Source organism: Rhinatrema bivittatum, chromosome 2 (genome assembly GCF_901001135.1).
Source record: "Rhinatrema bivittatum chromosome 2, aRhiBiv1.1, whole genome shotgun sequence".
NCBI classification, from domain to species: Eukaryota; Metazoa; Chordata; class Amphibia; order Gymnophiona; family Rhinatrematidae; genus Rhinatrema; species Rhinatrema bivittatum.
In genome coordinates, this window is record NC_042616.1 from 273,880,049 (window position 1) to 273,898,963 (window position 18,915).

At 41.8% G+C, this 18,915-nt stretch overlaps 1 protein-coding gene across 1 annotated transcript in view; it reads left to right on the forward strand.

Moving 5' to 3' along the window:
• SUGCT (succinyl-CoA:glutarate-CoA transferase) overlaps positions 1-18,915 on the forward strand; it is a 1,474,461-nt gene that overhangs the window by 144,869 nt on the left and 1,310,677 nt on the right. The window contains exon 7 of the mRNA XM_029589533.1: positions 17,516-17,607. Coding sequence (XP_029445393.1) covers positions 17,516-17,607 — 92 coding nt within the window. The remainder of the gene's footprint in view (positions 1-17,515; positions 17,608-18,915) is intronic.

Below are 18,915 nucleotides of genomic sequence, written 5' to 3' on the forward strand. Positions count from 1 at the left end.
CTTAACTGTTTCTCTTGGCTCTTAGTAACCTTATGTTCTAATTCCCTTTTCACCCCCACCATTAATGTAGAGAGCAGTGCTGGAGCTGCTTCCAAGTGAAATATTAAGTTTGATTAGTAGGGTAAGCGGCAGCATAGCTCTCTGCCATGAAGCAGAGGGCAATGCTGGAAATGTGTGAAGTATCAGTTTTTCTTTTCCCCTGTCATTGAAGCAAGGAGTCATGCCGGACATGCACCGAAAGTGAAGAATGCCTTGAAAGTCACATTAACTATCATCAAATATTGAAAAGCCTAATAATTGGTAATACCTATAAGCCCATGAACCCATCCCTGTTTTTTTTTCTTTTTTTCTTTTCTTTTTTTAATTGGGAGATGGATGCCCTTCATCCTTCTACTCTGTGAAGGTGGACACCTACCACCGGCCACTGGCATCCCGCTCCGTTAATGCCTCTGTGGCTACTGCCGCTCCATGCAGTGTTTTACTACCTGCTCTTTATATGCGTCCTCTAGAACTGATGGATCCCATCCCTGGGTTTTTTTATTATTTATTTAATTGGGAGATGACAGCCCTCCATCCTTCCGCTCCGTGAAGGTGGACACCTACCACTGGCCACTGGCATCCCGCTCCGTGAATGCCTCTGTGGCTACTGCCGCTCTGTGCAGTATTTTACTACCTGCTCTTTATATGGACACCTACCACTGGCCACTGGCATCCCGCTCCGTGAATGCCTCTGTGGCTACTGCCGCTCCGTGCAGTATTTTACTACCTGCTCTTTATATGTGTCCTCTAGACCTGATGGATCCCATCCCTGTTTTGTTTTTTGTTTTTGTTTTTTATTTAATTGGGAGATGACAGCCCTACATCCTTCCGCTTTCAATATTTCTCCCCACTTAACTGGCTAACATTTAGCCAGATTATAAAAGGGTATTCCAGGCGCATTCCAGGGCTGTGTTAAGTTTTCTGGCTAAGTAACTAGTTAACTCTGGTCACGCCATAGAGTAGTCCTAAAGACAGCCAGGTATACTTATATGGCTGTACCACTGAATATACATACAAAGTTAGCCAGATACGTTTCTCTGGCTTTTACTTTGCAATGTAAACAGTGACTGAATATGGATCCTAAGACTATTTGAGCTCAAGAAATTCAAAGATCCAAGACTTTCACTTCAACACTCAGAAGCACCGATACGATGTGCAAACGGCTATCGGTATATAAGAAACTCCAAAAAAGCAGCTGCACATCTTGAATTCGCAGTCTTTAAATCCACCTAGCTTCAAATATGCCTAATTTATGCCCCCCCCAGGTCTCCTAGAATCAAACCCCTCCCCTGTTATTGAACAAATCACCAAACATATTAACTACGACGCCCCATCTATAATACTGGGAGTCTTTAACCTTCACGTTGATGCTTCTCCCCATTCCCCCAACTGTGAAATTTTTCTCTCCTCACTTAAATACCTGGGTTTCAAACAGATCATAGACAGTCCAACACATAAAGCAGGTCACACTCTGGATCTAATATTCCTAAATGAAGGCCTCTCCTCCTCTGCTAAACCCTTTTGCACACCCAACCCGTGGTCAGACCACCGGATGATTACGACGACCCTAGAGTTCACCAAAACCACTCCCCAACCATCTCACAAATCCACAATCCAATTCAGGAAACTGTGCACTTTAGACAACCTCTCTAAAGAATTAGATCATCTTGATCTCTCAGATGCAGATGCAGCCATCACCTCATGGTTCAAGATAACCAACAAAGTAGCAGATCTAACCTGCCCTACAATCACCAAAGTATCACACCCGAATAATGACAACAGGAAACCTTGGTTCACATCTGAATTGAAATCCCTTAAACAAGAATTAAGAAGCAAAGAACACAGATGGCGGAAAAATCCTTCCACAATGACGCAAGCAGCCTTCAAAGATACTATGCACCGTTACAGGAACTCGATCCTCCGAACAAAGAGAAATTTCTTCGCACAAAAAATTCATCACTTCATCTTTGACTCCAAAGCTCTGTTCTCGTACGTCTCATCTCTTACAAAATCTTCCCCATCTACTATTCCAGATGACCAAGCTTTAACTAAGGCTACTGAATTAGCTACATACTTTGAAAAAAAAATCTCCAACCTGGTAGCACCGCTTATTTCCAACAATAATGAATCCTATCTCCCTTACAACTCCACAATTCAGCAAAACTCTAGACTTGAAACATTCGAGCCCACTTTTTCATTGGAGATTGAAATCCTGCTCAAGAAGCTCAAGCCATCCTCTCACCGCTCGGACCCAATACCATCAAATCTCCTCATCTCTATTCCAAAAATCATTGCCAAACCAATTTCAGAAATCATTAACTGCTCGCTCACACAAGGCCTAGTACCAGATGCTCTAAAGATCGCGATTCTCAAGCCGCTTTTAAAAAACCAAACCTGTCACCAGCAGGCCCAGCCAACTTCCGCCCGATAGCCAACTTACCGCTCATCGCAAAACTATTAGAAAAAATTGTCAACAAGCAACTCTCAGAATACCTGGACGGTCACAAAATTCTTGCTCCAGCACAATTCGGTTTTCGAAAATTGCTAAATACGGAATCTCTTTTAATCTCACTCTCAGACTCCATCATCCTCAGCCTAGAAATAAGACAACCGTACCTTCTTGCTCTTCTAGATCTTTCTGCGGCTTTCGATACAGTGAACTACTCAATTCTATTAGATCGCCTCTCAGACATAGGTATCTCTGGTATGGCACACAGATGGTTCAAGTCATTCCTGAATAACAGATGCTCAAAGGTCAAAATTAACAACAAAGAATCTCACTCCGTCTGCTACACCCTTGGTGTCCCACAAGGTTCATCTCTCTCTCCAACCCTCTTCAACATTTACCTTCTTCCCCTCTGCCAGCTTCTTACCAATCTTAAGCTAACCCACTACATCTACGCTGACGACGTTCAGGTACTCATCCCCATCAAGGACTCCCTAACTAAAACCCTCAATATCTGGAACAATTGCCTCCAAGCAATCAACAACCTACTCACTTGCCTTAACCTAGTCCTTAACACCAATAAGACGGAGATTCTTATCATCTCCCAAGACGACAATAATGGTCTAACCAACATACCAATCACTTCCCAATTGAATTTCTCTCCGCATGTCAGACCTGGGCGTAATTCTGGATAATCAGTTTAACCTAAAAAAATTCATCAACACTACAACAAAGGACTGTTTCTTCAAATTACAGGTTCTGAAAAAGCTAAGACCCCTCCTCCACTTCTATGACTACCACACGGTGCTGCAATCCATCATTTTTTCAAAACTCGACTACTGTAACACTCTCCTCCTAGGTCTCCCAGCAAATACAATCAGACCTCTGCAGATGGTACAGAACTCCGCCGCGAGGATCCTGACCAGCACCAACAGAAGAGAGCACATCACGCCCATACTTTGCGACTTACATTGGCTACCAATTAAATTTAGAATTCTTTACAAAGTCCTTATGATAATTCACAAAGCCATGCACAATCTAATACCTCTTGATCTTATCTTACCTCTTCGTTTCCACAAATCCTCCAGACCTGTAAGATCTGTCTACAAAGGCTCTCTACGCCCCCCCAATTAAGACCGCCCTAAGGAAACATGCCCTATCCACTGCTGTCCCTCTCAATGGAACACTCTTCCCCCAGATCTCCAGCTAGAATCATGCCCACTAACTTTCAAAAAAAACCTTATAAATTGGCTTTTCAAACAAGCCTTTCCTCATCCAGATGATCCCCCCCCCCCCCCCCCCCGGAAATCAGGAAGATCCATCCCGGAACACTAATCAATACTGCTTCACACTCACAAGGAAGTACGTGCTCCCTCTCTTCTAGGTCATTTGTGCTCCATTCTCGCCCGGAATGGACTCTGCCATCTGGCTTGGTCTAGACTGAACATACTTTCTGACTTCCTTAATGCCTTATTATCATCATATATTTATTCTCATTGCTTTAGTATATAATTTGATCTTACTATTTGTTTATCTTATAGGCTTTTTATCATTGCGTCTTTATTATCATATGTTTTTCTCTTGATTTGATATTGTTTAAGAGTCATTCTAATCCTCACGTGGCTCACACTTTTTCAGTTGTCATTATTTACCTTTGTTTTTGATCCCTTATTCCCAGTTCCATGTCACCCTGTTCTATGTAATGCTATTTGCAACTTTTGTGTTTTCACTGTAAACCGATATGATATGTAAATTTTCTACATGAATGTCGGTATATAAAAGTCCAAAATAAATAAATAAATAAATAAATCCTTATTTGGAAGTCAGTGTGAGGAAATATGTCCTAATTGGCTATCCAAAGGTAGCCTTTCTAGTAATCTGTCAAAATACTTCCTCTGACCTGGCTTTGTGGCTCAAGGTTAAATGCTGCGCATTGCCATGCGGAAGACTAGGATATCATTTTGTTCCTGATTTTATGCTTCTCAGCTAGTCAAGGCGAGAGATGCTGAAGATGCTGCGGAGGTATTTATTTATTTACAATTATTTGTGTACTGCCACTCCAAAAAGATCGTAGTGGTTTACAGAATTAAAAACATATATATTCTGTAAGCACAAACTTAGGCACAGAATCGCTGAAGCTCCATATATGAAAATATTACTGGAGTAAATTTCAGTAAGCAATGGGATGTTATACTATTTCAAATGATGCCTTGAAAAGCCAGGTTTTTAAGGCTTTTTTGAATGCCTTAACATCGGTTGTTACTCTTAGAATTTCTGGCACTGAATTCCATAGTCTTGGGCCTGCAATGAAAATTAAGTTCACGACCTCTTGTGGGGGGAAGAGGAGGAGCCTTGGCTATCAATCGGCATTGACACCTAGAGTTCACATTAGCGAGGTTTTGGCGGGAGCTTTAGTTAGTGGTCCTGGGCTAAGGATTGTCGTGAGGATGGCAGGGCTGAGTTGGGAAGTAGATATACAAAAAAAAAAAAAAAAAAGGTAAAAACAGCCATGTAACTGCAAATGAAGGTTTATGTCGCCTTAGCCCGATAGAGGCTGGTATCAATTTGAGCTCAGTGCCCTGAAAGATAAAGTGGAAACTGCAGTGCAAATTAAAATAAATAAATAAATACAATTCTCTTACTAGTCAAGTAGTCTTGTCATCTTTCCTCAGCTCCAGCTGTTTCCTTTTGCAACTGGAGAGATCTTATTATACCTTGCTGCAGTTTGAGTCTATGATGTGTATACACAAGGCTGTGTGCTTCTTAAAAGTGGGTGGTTGCGGTGGATGAGTTCTTTCTGACAAACCCCGAGGAAGATTTCTGTGAAATGCATACCAGACGTCATTGTGATCCTGTCATACTTCTGGCGTGCCTGTCTTTTTTTAAGTTTATGAATTAAAGGTATTGTACTTTCATCTTTATAATTGGCACATTTGGTTTTGGTGTGGTTCAGTTTTCCTTGCTTTAATCTCCTCTTTCATGGTTCTCTGTGCTCAAGACTGACTCAGCTAATTAGATGCTGCAGTCCTAGCAGCATTAAATACTAAATAACAAATCTTAAGTATGCTCCTGGTATAGATTTATGCTACTGGCATTATATTGTATTGCAGGGGTACACTTTTTATTTTGAATTAGTTTTATTTTTGCATTTTTAGGGCCTGATTTGATATTTTTTAATTATGTTTTTTCCCTCCTAGACCAAAAAAAGGAAAAAGCCCTAGAGGTCCGTTTTCAGCCAAGTCTGAATGTCTAATATAGGTGGCCAAATTTTAGCCACTTAGATTTAAGAACATTTTCATCCGAAATAGACTAGATATTTGACTGAAAATGTTCTTAAATTTTGGCCACCAAAATTTGGCCACCTACTGTAGATCTAGGTTGCTCAACCTTGGCTAAAAATAGGTGCCTAATCCCCCTTATATGTACAAAAGAGAGAGGCAAGATACTGCTGAGAAAAAAACAAGTGGAACTAACCGTAAAATATAAATAAATCAACAAATTAAAAAGAAATAATTCTCTTTAATGATACCAAAATTTAAGAATCAGTTTGCTTACCATAGACATTAAAATGCACAATGTTTTAATGTGCACAGTAAGAGCACTGACATTTAAGTTTTGGTGGTAGTATAGATATTTATTTAGCATTGTAATTTGTTGATTGATTTTATCTATCTATTTATTGATTTTTTTTTTAACCACTAGTTTCACTTGCCTAATCACCCTTTATAGCTGTGATACCCCCCTTCCTTTTCATGGACATTTTTAAAGAAAAGCTAAACTAGTGTAGGCTGCTAGGGTTGCTACCACAGCAATAACTAGATGCCAAGCTGGGAGAATCTTAAGCCTGCGTCATTCTAGTTTGGAGAGGATGTTCTAGCCAGTATGGAGGGGGGAGGTAGGGGTGGGGATATCATAAGGAGGGATGCTTCTGTGGCAGGGTCTAAATTTGTCCACCTAACAGGGTCATTTATCAAAATACGTTAGGGCATTATTGCGCGTTAGGGCCCTAACGTGCGCATTAAGTACCGCATTGCGAAATGTGTATGCAAATCTAAAATTAGTATTCGAGTGGGAGGAGATTGGGCGGAGTAAACGGAAATGAGGGTTAGTAAATGTGGCGTGTGATAAAATAATGCACAGCAACATAGATTTTAATTTCTGTGCATTATGCCTGCGTTAGCTCTGTGTTACCGGCCGAACGGTATTTATTGCAAATGCCAGTTTGGGAGGGGAGAGGGAGAGGGCGGGTGGGGGGGGGGGGGGGGGCGAGAGGGCCTTTGTGATGACTCACTTATAATGAACTTTTTATACCACTGAAAGAGGAGGCATTATGAATTTGGTGCGAGGTGGATAGGGTGGGTTTTGGGGGACAGTTTTACATGCACAGTCATATGTACGGACAGCACAGTTACCATCAGTGAAGATTTACTGTCATTTGGAGTGATGAAAGGTTAAAAGAAGAGTAGATTTGTACCATGCATTCTCTGTCTAGCTGCAGTCTATCTAAGTAGAAAGTAAATGGTACAAATTTACTCTTTTGTTTTTTTATTTACCTTTCATCACTCCAAATCTCATTAAAACTTCACTGATGGTAACTGTGCTGTTCAAATGTATGACTGTGCATGTAAAACTGCCCCCCCCCCCCCCCCAAACTGAGGCTCTCTTTCTCCATGCAATGATGAGATTTGTACAATGTTCTCTCAACCTAGCTTGATGGACTCTCTACCTAGGTAACATTAAGCCTAGGTTGAGAGAACACTGTACAAATCTCATCTTTGTGTGAGTTTCCTCACTCCAGAGGATATCAGATCTTCACAAGAGTGTACAGTTCTGTTCGTACATCTTACTCTGCGTGTAAAAGTGGCTCCTAACCCCTACACTACTACCTAAACCTCACCTCGAGTTACTAGGTGGGCCTCCTATAGAAGCATAAATAGCTGCTTACTATGGTGCCACCCCCAGAGGCTCTCTTTCTCTCTCTCGCTCTCTCCTTCCCCAGCCTAAGCATATCGCACAGCTTAATGCTATTGAAAAAGGTGTAGCTATTTTCAATGTTAAAACTGTGCAATATCAAGTGTTATGGCTTTGCGAAGCCAGCCCACTTTTACAAAATTCCTGCCCCCAATCTCTCCCCTTTTTAAAATTAGCATCGCACCATGTGTTATGGTGCTTTTCGCATGTGAAAACGCCATAACGCGAGTTGATAAATGATCCTGTTGGCCAGCTGTATCCATGTGCTTCAAAAACAGTCCTAAATGTGTTTCGTCAGTTCCCCGCTCTCTCCTACACTCAAGATAAAGTAGGACAGAAGACTGCCAGCCTCCTGTGGGATCTCTCCACTGGCACAAAAGATGCACAGGGAATGAATGGGGTAGGAGAGGGGCTTCACGTTTCTTTGTACTATAGCAAAGATGTTTTGGGGGGAGAGGCTGCCAGCTTCCTCCCACCCTGCCATAGAATCGCCCTTCCTAGCACAATAGTAAAGATTCAGGGGTGCAGGATGTGGTATTTCCTTGCAGGATTTTACCTCTCCCTGGACATAATAGCAAAGATGTATGGGAGATTAACAGCCCTCTCCCTCCCCCCCCACCCCCCATCGGTTCCACTCTCATCTCAAAAATATTAGGGCCACCCCTCCTGACTAGTCCCATCCCCAACACACCTGAAAAGGACCTGCAGGGCAGAATTGGCAGTGAATAAATTAATACTAAGTGTCAACAGCTGTCAGACCTATTGGTACTTAGTATTTAAAGGAATGGGAGAAGGTAGGAGTGTCTCCTTCTCCCATTCTACATTGAAGATACTTTTGGGAGAATCTGGGATAGGATATGGGGACTTTTGGCCATGCTTTTTTGAAGGTAGGCGATGGGGTGTATTGGCACCCACTTGGCATCATTACAATTTTCTTTGGGGGGGGGGGGGTGCTGGAAATCTGACACTGAATTTTAAAAAATGTATATTTGGCTAAGTTTGGGATAGTGTATTTCTGTCTAGAGTTAGTCAGATAAAATTAAGCCACACACCTGGACCAGCCCTGACATCTTTTATTTTTTGCCAGGTAACTGCTTATCCATTTAAAATTTATCCATTTGGTGAGGTGGGAAATTTACAATTTGGGCTTTATCCAGCTGGCTTCCAAAGTTACCTCAACAAACTTTTTTGAATATGGACTTCATATTTTCCATTGCGAAGGAGTCATAAATTAGCCATAATGTGTGGTGTGACATCATCCTATAGCGCTGTCATGGACTTAGTCCTCAGAGCTCAGATAAAGTCTTTTCTGAGCATGCATGAAAGATCCCACATGCGGATGCTGGCTTGTCAACCCCTCAATCTGTGTCTGTGTACCACATCGTGTTTTCTCAGTCTCTCTGTTTTTGATTCTTCTTTCTTGCCTCGGGTTTTTTGAGTTTGCAAGACCCCTATTTTCTCCTTCACTGCTGCCTCAGCATCCCCTCACAGAACATTTGTTTTAATTAAAAAAAAAAAAAAAATTCATGGAAAAATTCAAGGATAAAAAACCTATGGTCAGCAGGTTTAAGGTATACAGGTGTGGGTGTTACAGGTCCATCATAGACATCCATCCAGTTTTGCTGTTGCTACCTAGGCCTGGACCATAATGCTCCCAACAGCTCCAATTTGGCCTGATGTCCTTGGCGCAGCAGGTAATCATGCCTGGAAGATGGATGCTCTGTGGAAGACACCCCATCAGGTAAGATCGCATGGCTTCAGTGTGAGGGTGAGCAGCGGTGCTGCTCCATCCCCTGTAGTGAGGACTCTTCTGACTCTCTGCACCATAAGAAACATCAGTAGCTTCTGGACTCTGCTCCTTCCTGATCCCACAAGTCTGTTGGGAAGGCTTTCCCCAAGCCACCGGATTTGTCACATGCCTCTTAACCAAAGGGAGTGGAGGTGGGGGGGGAACGTGGGTGCTGGCCAACATATGGCGAATGCTGCCCGCCGGTGGTTTAAACAAGGCAGATGGGCCCAGGATCTCGCGATGCCTAGGAACATGCTGTCGGCGCCCTAACCCCCTCCCCCTGCAGACATCATCTGCAAGTTCCCTCCCCCCACCGCCGCTCCAATGTCTGACCTGCTGAAGGACGGTACGGGAGCGTAGGGAGGGAGCTCGGCCTCGTGCAATGTTAAATACGATTTTTATGCATGCCACGTGGAATTTCTCTCTTATAGTTGGACCTTTTCTGAAGGATAAAGCATCCTCATCTGCAGAGCGCCCTGAGTAAAGTTATTGTGCCATCCTTGTAGGGTAGGGCTTCCCAAACTTTTACCCAATGCAACCCTATTTTAATACTTAAAAATTTGCATGACCCCAGAACAAGACCAAACAAATTAGGAGGCGTGCGGTCTCTCTCCAACAATCACTTCTTCTAACCCTTCCCGCTGTCCAGCTGATCCTCTCTCTCAACCTTCAACCCTTCCAGAGGACCTTCTCTCTTAGCCTTCTCCCCTTCAGCAGATCCTTTCTCTCAACCACTGCTCCTTTAATCTCCCCAGCCCTTTTAACATCCACTCAATTGATTCTCTCTCCACCCAAAATGTTTTTATAATCCTCTATCCTCCCCTCCTATTAATTCCCCTCCTCTATTCCCTCATTTTTATCCCCCATCACTTCTCTCACCTCTTAGCGCCTCCTCCTCCTCCTCCACTCCAACTCTTTTCTCAGATTACCCCCAGTTGATCTCCTCTCATCCATCATCTCCTCTAATGCTGCTGGCACCTGGAGAGTGCTGTCATGTGAGGTACTTAAGACCCCAGATGAAGGTTTTGTGACCCCATTTGGGAAGCCCTGCTGTGGGGGTACTGTAGGCATAAGTTATTATGGATTCATAGCCTGTTATAAAAGTGGGGGTGAATGTTCTTTATCTTTTCTTTAATTTTATATTTCTTCATTAGATAATTGAGATTGAATTTTTCCTCTATTCTTGGGGACTTGGCTATGTTAGCCAGTGAAAAATATTTTCCTTGTATAATGTAATGGCAGTTTTCAAAGGCACAGTGTTTCAAGTACAAAAGTGGCCCGATAGGCAAGTGAACTTGTACACATACTGCTTGTTCCCAGACTTAGTGGAAGCGTCCTGGGAGGTGGAAATAGGTAGGGGTTTGGACTTTACCTGCACACTTTTGGATTTTCAAAAGTAAATGTTAGCGAACATTTTCCACGAACCTGGTAGCAGGTGTAATTGCGTGCAGGTAAATTTGATGGGATAATTTTCCTAGTGGACTTACGCGTGTTAGTCCTTTTTGAAAATTAGTTTAATTTGCACATGTTTTTTGCTACCTAATTTATACTCCCATTTGTCTTTTCTTGTTCATCTGTACACTGTGGTACATTAATTTTGTTGTAAGAAACATGAGATTTGTGGACATTTTTGAAAAAAAACAAAACTCCAACTGGAATTGAATAAAACTAAATAATTAAATTATTTTACATGGTAATCTTGTGATCATTCTCCCATTCTTCATCATTTTCAGGCAGGCAAGCAGCCAGCAATATGTTGGCAGCAGTAAGTAGAACACTAATAAGCTATTTGTTCTGTATGAGATGGTCTAAAATACTTCTATTATGCCTACAGTCTGTTCAAAAACAAATGAATAATATTCTCTGCTTGTGCTCTTGTACTTATTAATTTTAAAAGCATTAGTTATTATTCCTGCATATAATAAGTTAATAGTTTGGGTGCTTTTTAGCTTACTTTTCCAAGGAAGAAAAGTAGCCACATCAGTGTGTGCCCATGTGCCATGCACCTAAAACTTTTATGCCTGGTGTCCTTTGCACACCAGATTTTCTGAACATGTCAGTAGGTGTGAAAGGATCCCGACGGGTATATATTAGCGTTCCACATATGCATGGAGGTGCATGGGTGAAATGTTCTGGAAAGTAGGCTTCATAAGTTCTGTGTGGATTTCTTGTTTTTTTCTTATTTGAAATAAAAAGGTTATGAAGAACAGTTGAGATCTTTTGCTCCTAAAATTGTCTTTACTTGTAAGCTGCTTTGTATTGATGTAAAAAGTTTGTGTAATAATTACACTTTACATTAATATTTCTCCACTTCAAGAGGCTATGGGCAAAGTCTTTGCAGGGGAAAACCTTTCACCCATTCGTCAAAACCACCATTGGGGCCAGCGCACTAAACAGCATTATCTATTAATGTGGTGTTTAAAGCTTGTGTTTACAGCTGATGCAAAAAATATGCAAATGAGGTGCACATTAATACAGACATTAATGCAAAAAGTTGGCTATGCCTCTCCAAGATGGTTAAGTTGTTTTGTGTTAACAGATCTGTGTTTAATTTTGTGAGTTTTAACACATTCACTGTTCTAACAGGTAATGGGCTATTTAGCATACTTTTTCATCTCATTACCTCAGCATAGATTTTGTGTTAACGCTGGTGAGCGAACACAAATTAGCAGCACTAATAACATGCATTTAATGCTTGCATTACCATTAACAGTTCAGAACATTGGCCTCAAAGTATGTAGTTTTAGAAAAATATAATTTGTTGCTGGATGCTGCCTTATGCAGCTACTATTTCAGCAAAGAAGCTAAACCCCTTGTTTCGTGACTATCTGGGACTTGCTACCTTTTCCTCTTGTGATTCCAGCAGCTGAACAATGAAGAATCCTGCAGCTAGTTGTGGGATACATTTTCAGTGGCGTGCCTAGTTGCAGAGTTCTACAGGAAATTTCATACATGCATGGAACAACCCCATTTTCAAACTCTTGAAGTGCACATAAACTGAGTTTGCGTATTGGGTTGTTATATGCAGTTAAATGTACACAGCGCCCTTGCAACTGGTGGCTTATATGTGTAAGCTTTTACGAGCGCTGGGGCTTTATAATCATAGGTCACTTCTTGTGTGCTCATATAAGAGACTTTGAGATTAGTATATTCCCCCTTTTTTTAAGGTTGATAGGGGCTGTATAGGAATGCACTTATCTTGCAATGAGATGTAAAAAATGCAGCTGAACTTGAATCTTCATAGCCTGTTATAAAAGTGGGGGTGAATGTTCTTTATCTTTTCTTTAATTTTATATTTCTTCATTAGATAATTGAGATTGAATTTTTCCTCTATTCTTGGGGACTTGGCTATGTTAGCCAGTGAAAAATATTTTCCTTGTATAATGTAATGGCAGTTTTCAAAGGCACAGTGTTTCAAGTACACTGTGCCTTTGTCTTTTAAATCATAGATCAATAGTGCAGCGATATTAAATTCTTTCTTTGTTTCTACATTTTAAATCACAGATCAATAGTGCAGCGATATTAAATTCTTCCTTTGTGTCTACCGACATTGCAATGTTTCGAGTGGTATATACTTCTTCTTCAGGGAACGCAAAGCTGTTAGCTGCGAAAGGATAAATCTGTGCAAGGAGAAATAAATATAAAAGCCCTTTAATGTCAGCTTATAGCTTATCAAAACAACATGGCTGCGGGAAGAATTGGGACACTTTCTGTTTGAAAATGTGCGGTCAATATGCCATCGGGAGTAAATATTTGTTGCGCTGAAAGTATAAAACAAACAAAACTAACACACTTCTGATAAATGTAAAAGTCCTTGAGATGAGATTTTCTTGTCACGGGGAATGTTACTTGCTTTTTGGTGCCACAAGCTACCTGTCAGCATTGCTTCCCGTAATTGACACTGGACTCTGACAAAGACGCCATTTTTAAAGGGACCCACCATCAGCCAGGGAAATTGACAACTGGACGTGACGAGGATGGTCATACCAAATAAGGTGAATGACGTTTTTAGTGGTGGCCATTTTGGAAAAAGACCGCTGAAAATACAATGGTTGGACGATGGAGTTGCTGGTGCTGCTGCTGCTGCAGACTCTGAGCTGAGGACCAGGACTAGCGGCAGAGGTAAGGATCTGGACAGGGGCAATGGTGAGGTCGGGTCTTTTCGTAGCTCCTGGGACTTCTGTGAGGTGCACACTCTGAAGATTGAGGGAACATGGGACTCCCCACCCATTTTCTATGGGCGCTCCTGTTTTAAATCCAGCCTTGTCTGGTTATAAGCTCTCTAGCCTGTCACTCTCCTCTTCCCTAAGCATAAGAATATAAGAAATTCTAGACGTGGTCAGACCAATAGTCCTTCTTGTCTCTGATAATGGCCAATTTGGATCACTCGGAAATATCCTTCAGATCCTAATGAGGAGATCCATTCACTGTATTCCACTCCCAGAAGTAAGAGGTGGCAATCTCGACATCTATCTGGCTAATAATTCTTAATGGACCCTGGAAATCCCTCTTCCATTTCTCTTGGCTTATTCACCCTATTACTTTTGCTATGCTGTCTTCTCTTTCCTGACCCAACCCATCTTTCCTTTCCTTTCCTTTCCTTTTTGATTTTTAATCCCTTCTCCCAACGTAACTTTGTTGATTTCAGCTTTCATAATTCTGGGGCTGGGGGTGGTGTTTGTGCTGGTGACAGGGACAGAGGAGTGTTGTCTGGGGCTGTATTAGTGTGTGATTTCTTTTTTTGTCGAGGAATATGGAATAGATCGTAGTTAGGATGAGATAATTGGTTTAAATGAACATTATCTTTGTTGTTTAGCCAGGTTTCGGTTATGCAAAAAATTGTAGGTTATAGTTCATCTATAATATCCTTGATAAGTGGTATTTTTTTTTTAATTGATTAAATGTTCAGTAGTAGTAGGGTGAACAGTAAGCAAGTTTTGATATTTTGTTTTTTGGCGATTGTTGTGTGATGTAGACATTTATCAACCATGTTAAGGTTTTTCTTTTTTGGTTAATTAGCTCACCGTTCTTTCCGTTACTTGTTATTGGATCTATTTTGATTTTTGAATCCATGATAGCCAGAGATGACTCCGGGGTGCAACCAATGCTGCTTGTCAGAAGGGAATCTGGGTCGATGCACACTGCCCCATTGATGATCTTCTGCCCATTGGCAGAGGAAGCTTCCCCAGGACATCAGTTTCTCAGGGTTCAGGCCAAAACAGTAAATGACCTCCTCTCTGAGACTTAGGCTGAGGGTCGGGCACTGCCAGAATCCTTATCCCAAGTAGATCATGGGGAATCAGACTCTGAATTCTCATGGGGGTACAGCTATGGATCAGACAGTGCTTCTGAAGAAGAGTTGACTGGTTTCTCTTCTAATTCTTCTCCTGCCCCAGAAAAGGGAAGTGCCTTTCTGAGAAACTCTCCTTCACAGTTTTTATCAGGAGAATGGCAGAGGCCACTCCCTTTAACTTTCAGACAGAGAATGACCGAGATGCTGGACATCCTTCAGTTTGTGGAGCTGCTGAGGAGGTTGTGACAGTTCCAGTCCATGAAATCCTTCAGGACTTTCAGATGAGGATGTAGGAGAACCCTCTCTTTATGACTCCCATTAACAGGAAGGCAGATGTGGTTTACGCCATCTAAAAGGCTCCTGCATTCAAAGCCAGGCAGCTACTACACTAATCTGTGGTAGCTGAATCCACTCTCAAGAGACCCAAACAGCAGAGAACTCATTCTTCAGAGCATGAGGGGAAGGAGTATCAGACCCTGGACACTCTTGGGAGAAAAGTCTTTCAGGAGCTGTGCCTCTTACCCAGCTGTTCATTAGCCAGTATGTGCAAGACTTGCAGAAGCAATTGCAGGGGAGGTAGCCAAGCAGCTTCATTAGAATCAACAAGGTGCCCTTCAGTCAGTGGTGGACAAAGGAATGTAATATATGTAATATGGAAAATATATGGGCTGACCAACCAACCTTTGATGTTTTTGAGATGGCATCAAGAGTCTCTGACATAGCCTGTAGACTTGCCTAGCTGTAGGACTCAGATCACTGACCTGAGGTTCAGGAAAGTCTCGTGAATGTGCCATGTGCTGGAGAGAATCTCTTTGGAGATTAGGTGAAACTGTAAATGCACAGATCCATGAACACTGTAATGCTGCAGCAATTTTCCATTATGCTCTAGATCCTCCCTCCACTTCCAGGAAGTACCCGAGACAGAGACAGAGGAGACACTTTTTCCAGTGTAGGAAGCATTATCCCCATGGTCTCGATCACAGCAGGTCCTGCATGCCTGTATGAGATAGCAGCAGGGCCCCTAGGCCACAGCCATCATCCTAGTCCGTTCCTGGAATATGGTTTTGACTGGATCGCCAAGAGCTTAGCCAGCTTCTTGATAACTGTGCCAGAGGACTTCCCGGTTGAAGGAAGGCTGAGATTTTATGTAAACCATTGGCCCAGTTTAACTCTAGACCAGTGGGTCCCCAGAGCCAAAATGGGGTCACTCGCCACAGTAGGAACTGCTTCGAAAGAAGCTCTCCTTTCTCATAAATCTCTGTTTAGGTCTAAATCGACCTTGAGATGGACTGAGCAAACTGGTGGACTAATGTGTAAAACTGTGAATGTCCTTCACTTGAGCATGCTTCCCTGAGCTCATTAAAACCGACAAAATCTTAAGGAAGATAACTGATTTATGTTTGCTTGAATAACTGCTTAAAATTGGGAGCGCACATACTTGCGGTAGGCATATTTTAAATCATATGTGCATAAATGCACGCATAATTTAAAATTCCAATGTATGCTCGCTCATGCGCTTGTTTTAGTTACCATCGCTGCGTTCACTTTAGTGCCATTGGCACTATCACCAACTGGTAGAAGGTAAGCCCATCTCTGTATAGACTTTGGATGTCTGATTCATGTGAGTTCTGCTTCATTTGAAGCCTCCCATCTAGCTTTTTGGTTCTTTTACCTAATTGGCTAGCAGATTGCATTTCCTTCTATTATGCCGGGGTGAGATTGAATCTGGTGGGCCATGTCAGCTTTCACTCTGTCTGGACCATTGGTAATGTCAGTGGCTCACCTACGATTATTCCCTATGGAGGAGATCTGCAAAGCTGTAGTGTTTTCGCCACACATTCACATCTCACTACTCTTTGGGCTGGGGTGGCAGACGCAACAGTAGATTTGGCCAGTCTGTGGAATTTGTTTGAGGTGCAGGACAAAACTGCTTTCCCTTCTAGGGTCTGTTTTTTGTTCCAGGCTGCTCCTCAAAGGATAAGTATAAATTGTAAAAAGAAAAAAAAAAGCTTGTTTTCATCAAAAATATTGTTGGTACCTGTTGGCATATGTTTTCTCCTTTTTTTTTTTTTGTTTGGGGACATTCTGTAGCTAGGGATTTTCTACTTGTGAGGACTGCCATCCTGCTTGTCCTGGGAGAAAGCAGAGTTGCTTACTGGAAACAGGTGTTCTCTAAGGTCAGCAGTATATCAGTTCTTATAAAACCTACCTGTCCCCCCCCCCCCCCCCTTGGAGTTGGCTTCAGTTTTCATTGCTACAATTCTGACAAGATTCAAGGGCCCCCCACGGGAACACATGGTGTGTTAGTATGCAGGGGCATGCTCAGTGAGGCAAAGTTAAAGTTTTAGGAACTTTGACATAAAAGTTCTCTCCCAGGCTCCATTTGATCCATGTTTGAAGGCTGCCGTCTTGCTGTCCTCTGAGAACACCTGTTATAAGTAAGCAACTCTGATTTAATTAGGACCTTCATCACAAGGTCCCAAACTCTTGAAACAAGCTGTACCTAACATATTGTGTCACAGATTATGTTGCAGCATGCCTTGAGTTTACTATATTTTTCTCTGAGCATATACAGTGGGGTTTTTTTTTTAAAAATATGAAATAGGTTATATTGCTCTAGTTCCATTCATCAATAAACATAAGGCTGGGTTTGAGTGTATAGAAGAAAAGAAATGGAAAGCCTGTCCAAAAAGATGACAAAGAAAAACCCTACAGCATAGGATTCATGTATATTGTACAGGTATATTGCCTTCTGGAGTTCCTAGAACTCTGATGCCTATGAAATTATTTTATTCTACTCACCTCACTCCCCCATTACCCCACAATCCCAGTGATTTCCAGGTTGGAAGCCACAGAGTGAAATCATATATTTCATTGGTTTACATGCACATATTGTTGCTGGAATCTGAAGAAACACTGCTGTAAAAATGTCCAATATTTTCCTCTAGACAAACAAATCATGCATTTTTCTTTCCAGGTTATGGACAAACTGGCCCTATGTTTCAGCGGGCGGGTTACGATTCTGTTGCAGCTGCTGTTTCTGGTCTTTTGCATATCACAGGACCTCAGGTAACCGCATACCTTTCATATTACCTAATGATGGGTTATGTTCTAAGTGAGGTGTGAGCCATAAGAGTTTTTCATTAAGTACTTATAATTGCTCAGGCATTAGGCACACACAAATTTATTTTCAACAGCTCAGTATAAGTAGCACAATTGTTCCTCGCATGCAGTGCAGGCTCTCCAGGAAAGGAAAACCATGTTGATCAAAGTGTTCATCTGTCAGCGTGAACAAAACCTACAATCAAAGAATTTTTTAGTTTTCACTCAGCAGGCATGCTTGATTGTGCAGTTACAGCCTGGGGGCAAATTATAAACATCATTTCCTTATATATACTACTTATCACTGTTATAAATTGTAAGAATATGAGATTTGACATTGTAACATTCTATTCCAGCTTCATGAGTTTGTTTAAATGGAGACTTTCAATCTCAGTTTTGACTTACTGTGTTGTTTCTGTGATCTGTTGGTTCTCCTACCTCTTTTTTAAATGATTTATCTTTGACTACTCTTCGAAAGACCTTGGAAAAAATAATTATGTGAAACTATTGATGAATGTATAATGATAAAGAACAAGCGATAAGGTTTCCTTATTTCAAGTTGAAGGATGGGATTTTGTTATCAGGTGAGACACAATTCAAGGAGAGAGAGAGGCGACAGATAATAGTACCCCCAGATTTTTTCAGAAGGGAATTATGAGTTTGGCTCATAGGATCCCCTTCTTTGGTTATTTGGGGATAACAAACATCTTAATAATGCTTGCTACCTGATTCTTCTGGCCAGACATGCATTGGAGCTCGAATGCCAGCTAGGACAGGTAGTATGTTACCTGAGACATAAAGGATAGAGGTTCAGTGACAATACCGGTTAAGAGCAAAAAAAACCCAAACACACAGCTCAGGTAAGCAGGCCCAATGCTTTACCATCCAAAATAATCTGATTACTCCCCAGCAAAACCCACCAGAATAATTAAAAGAAAATGTGACCCGTAGCAATCCAAGGAACCCTCCCACCAGATATTAAAATCAAAGACCTGGCTCTGGACCACTTCTGTCCCCTTGCCCACATTCCCACCCCACCTGAAAACCCCAAGGCTGGGTCAGAAAGCAGTAGATTATTATTGCATTTGCTACTGCATCCAGAATTGCTCTGACAAAAAACACTGGTAGTATATGATATCAATGTTGCCATCAGAGTTTTACCCGACTTCAGGTCTGCTCTCCACCATGACCAGATTTGGCTGGATAGTACTGATATTCAGTGCTATCTGGCTAAGTTGAAGCCCTGTCCCTAGAACGTCCCTGTCCCATGTTTTT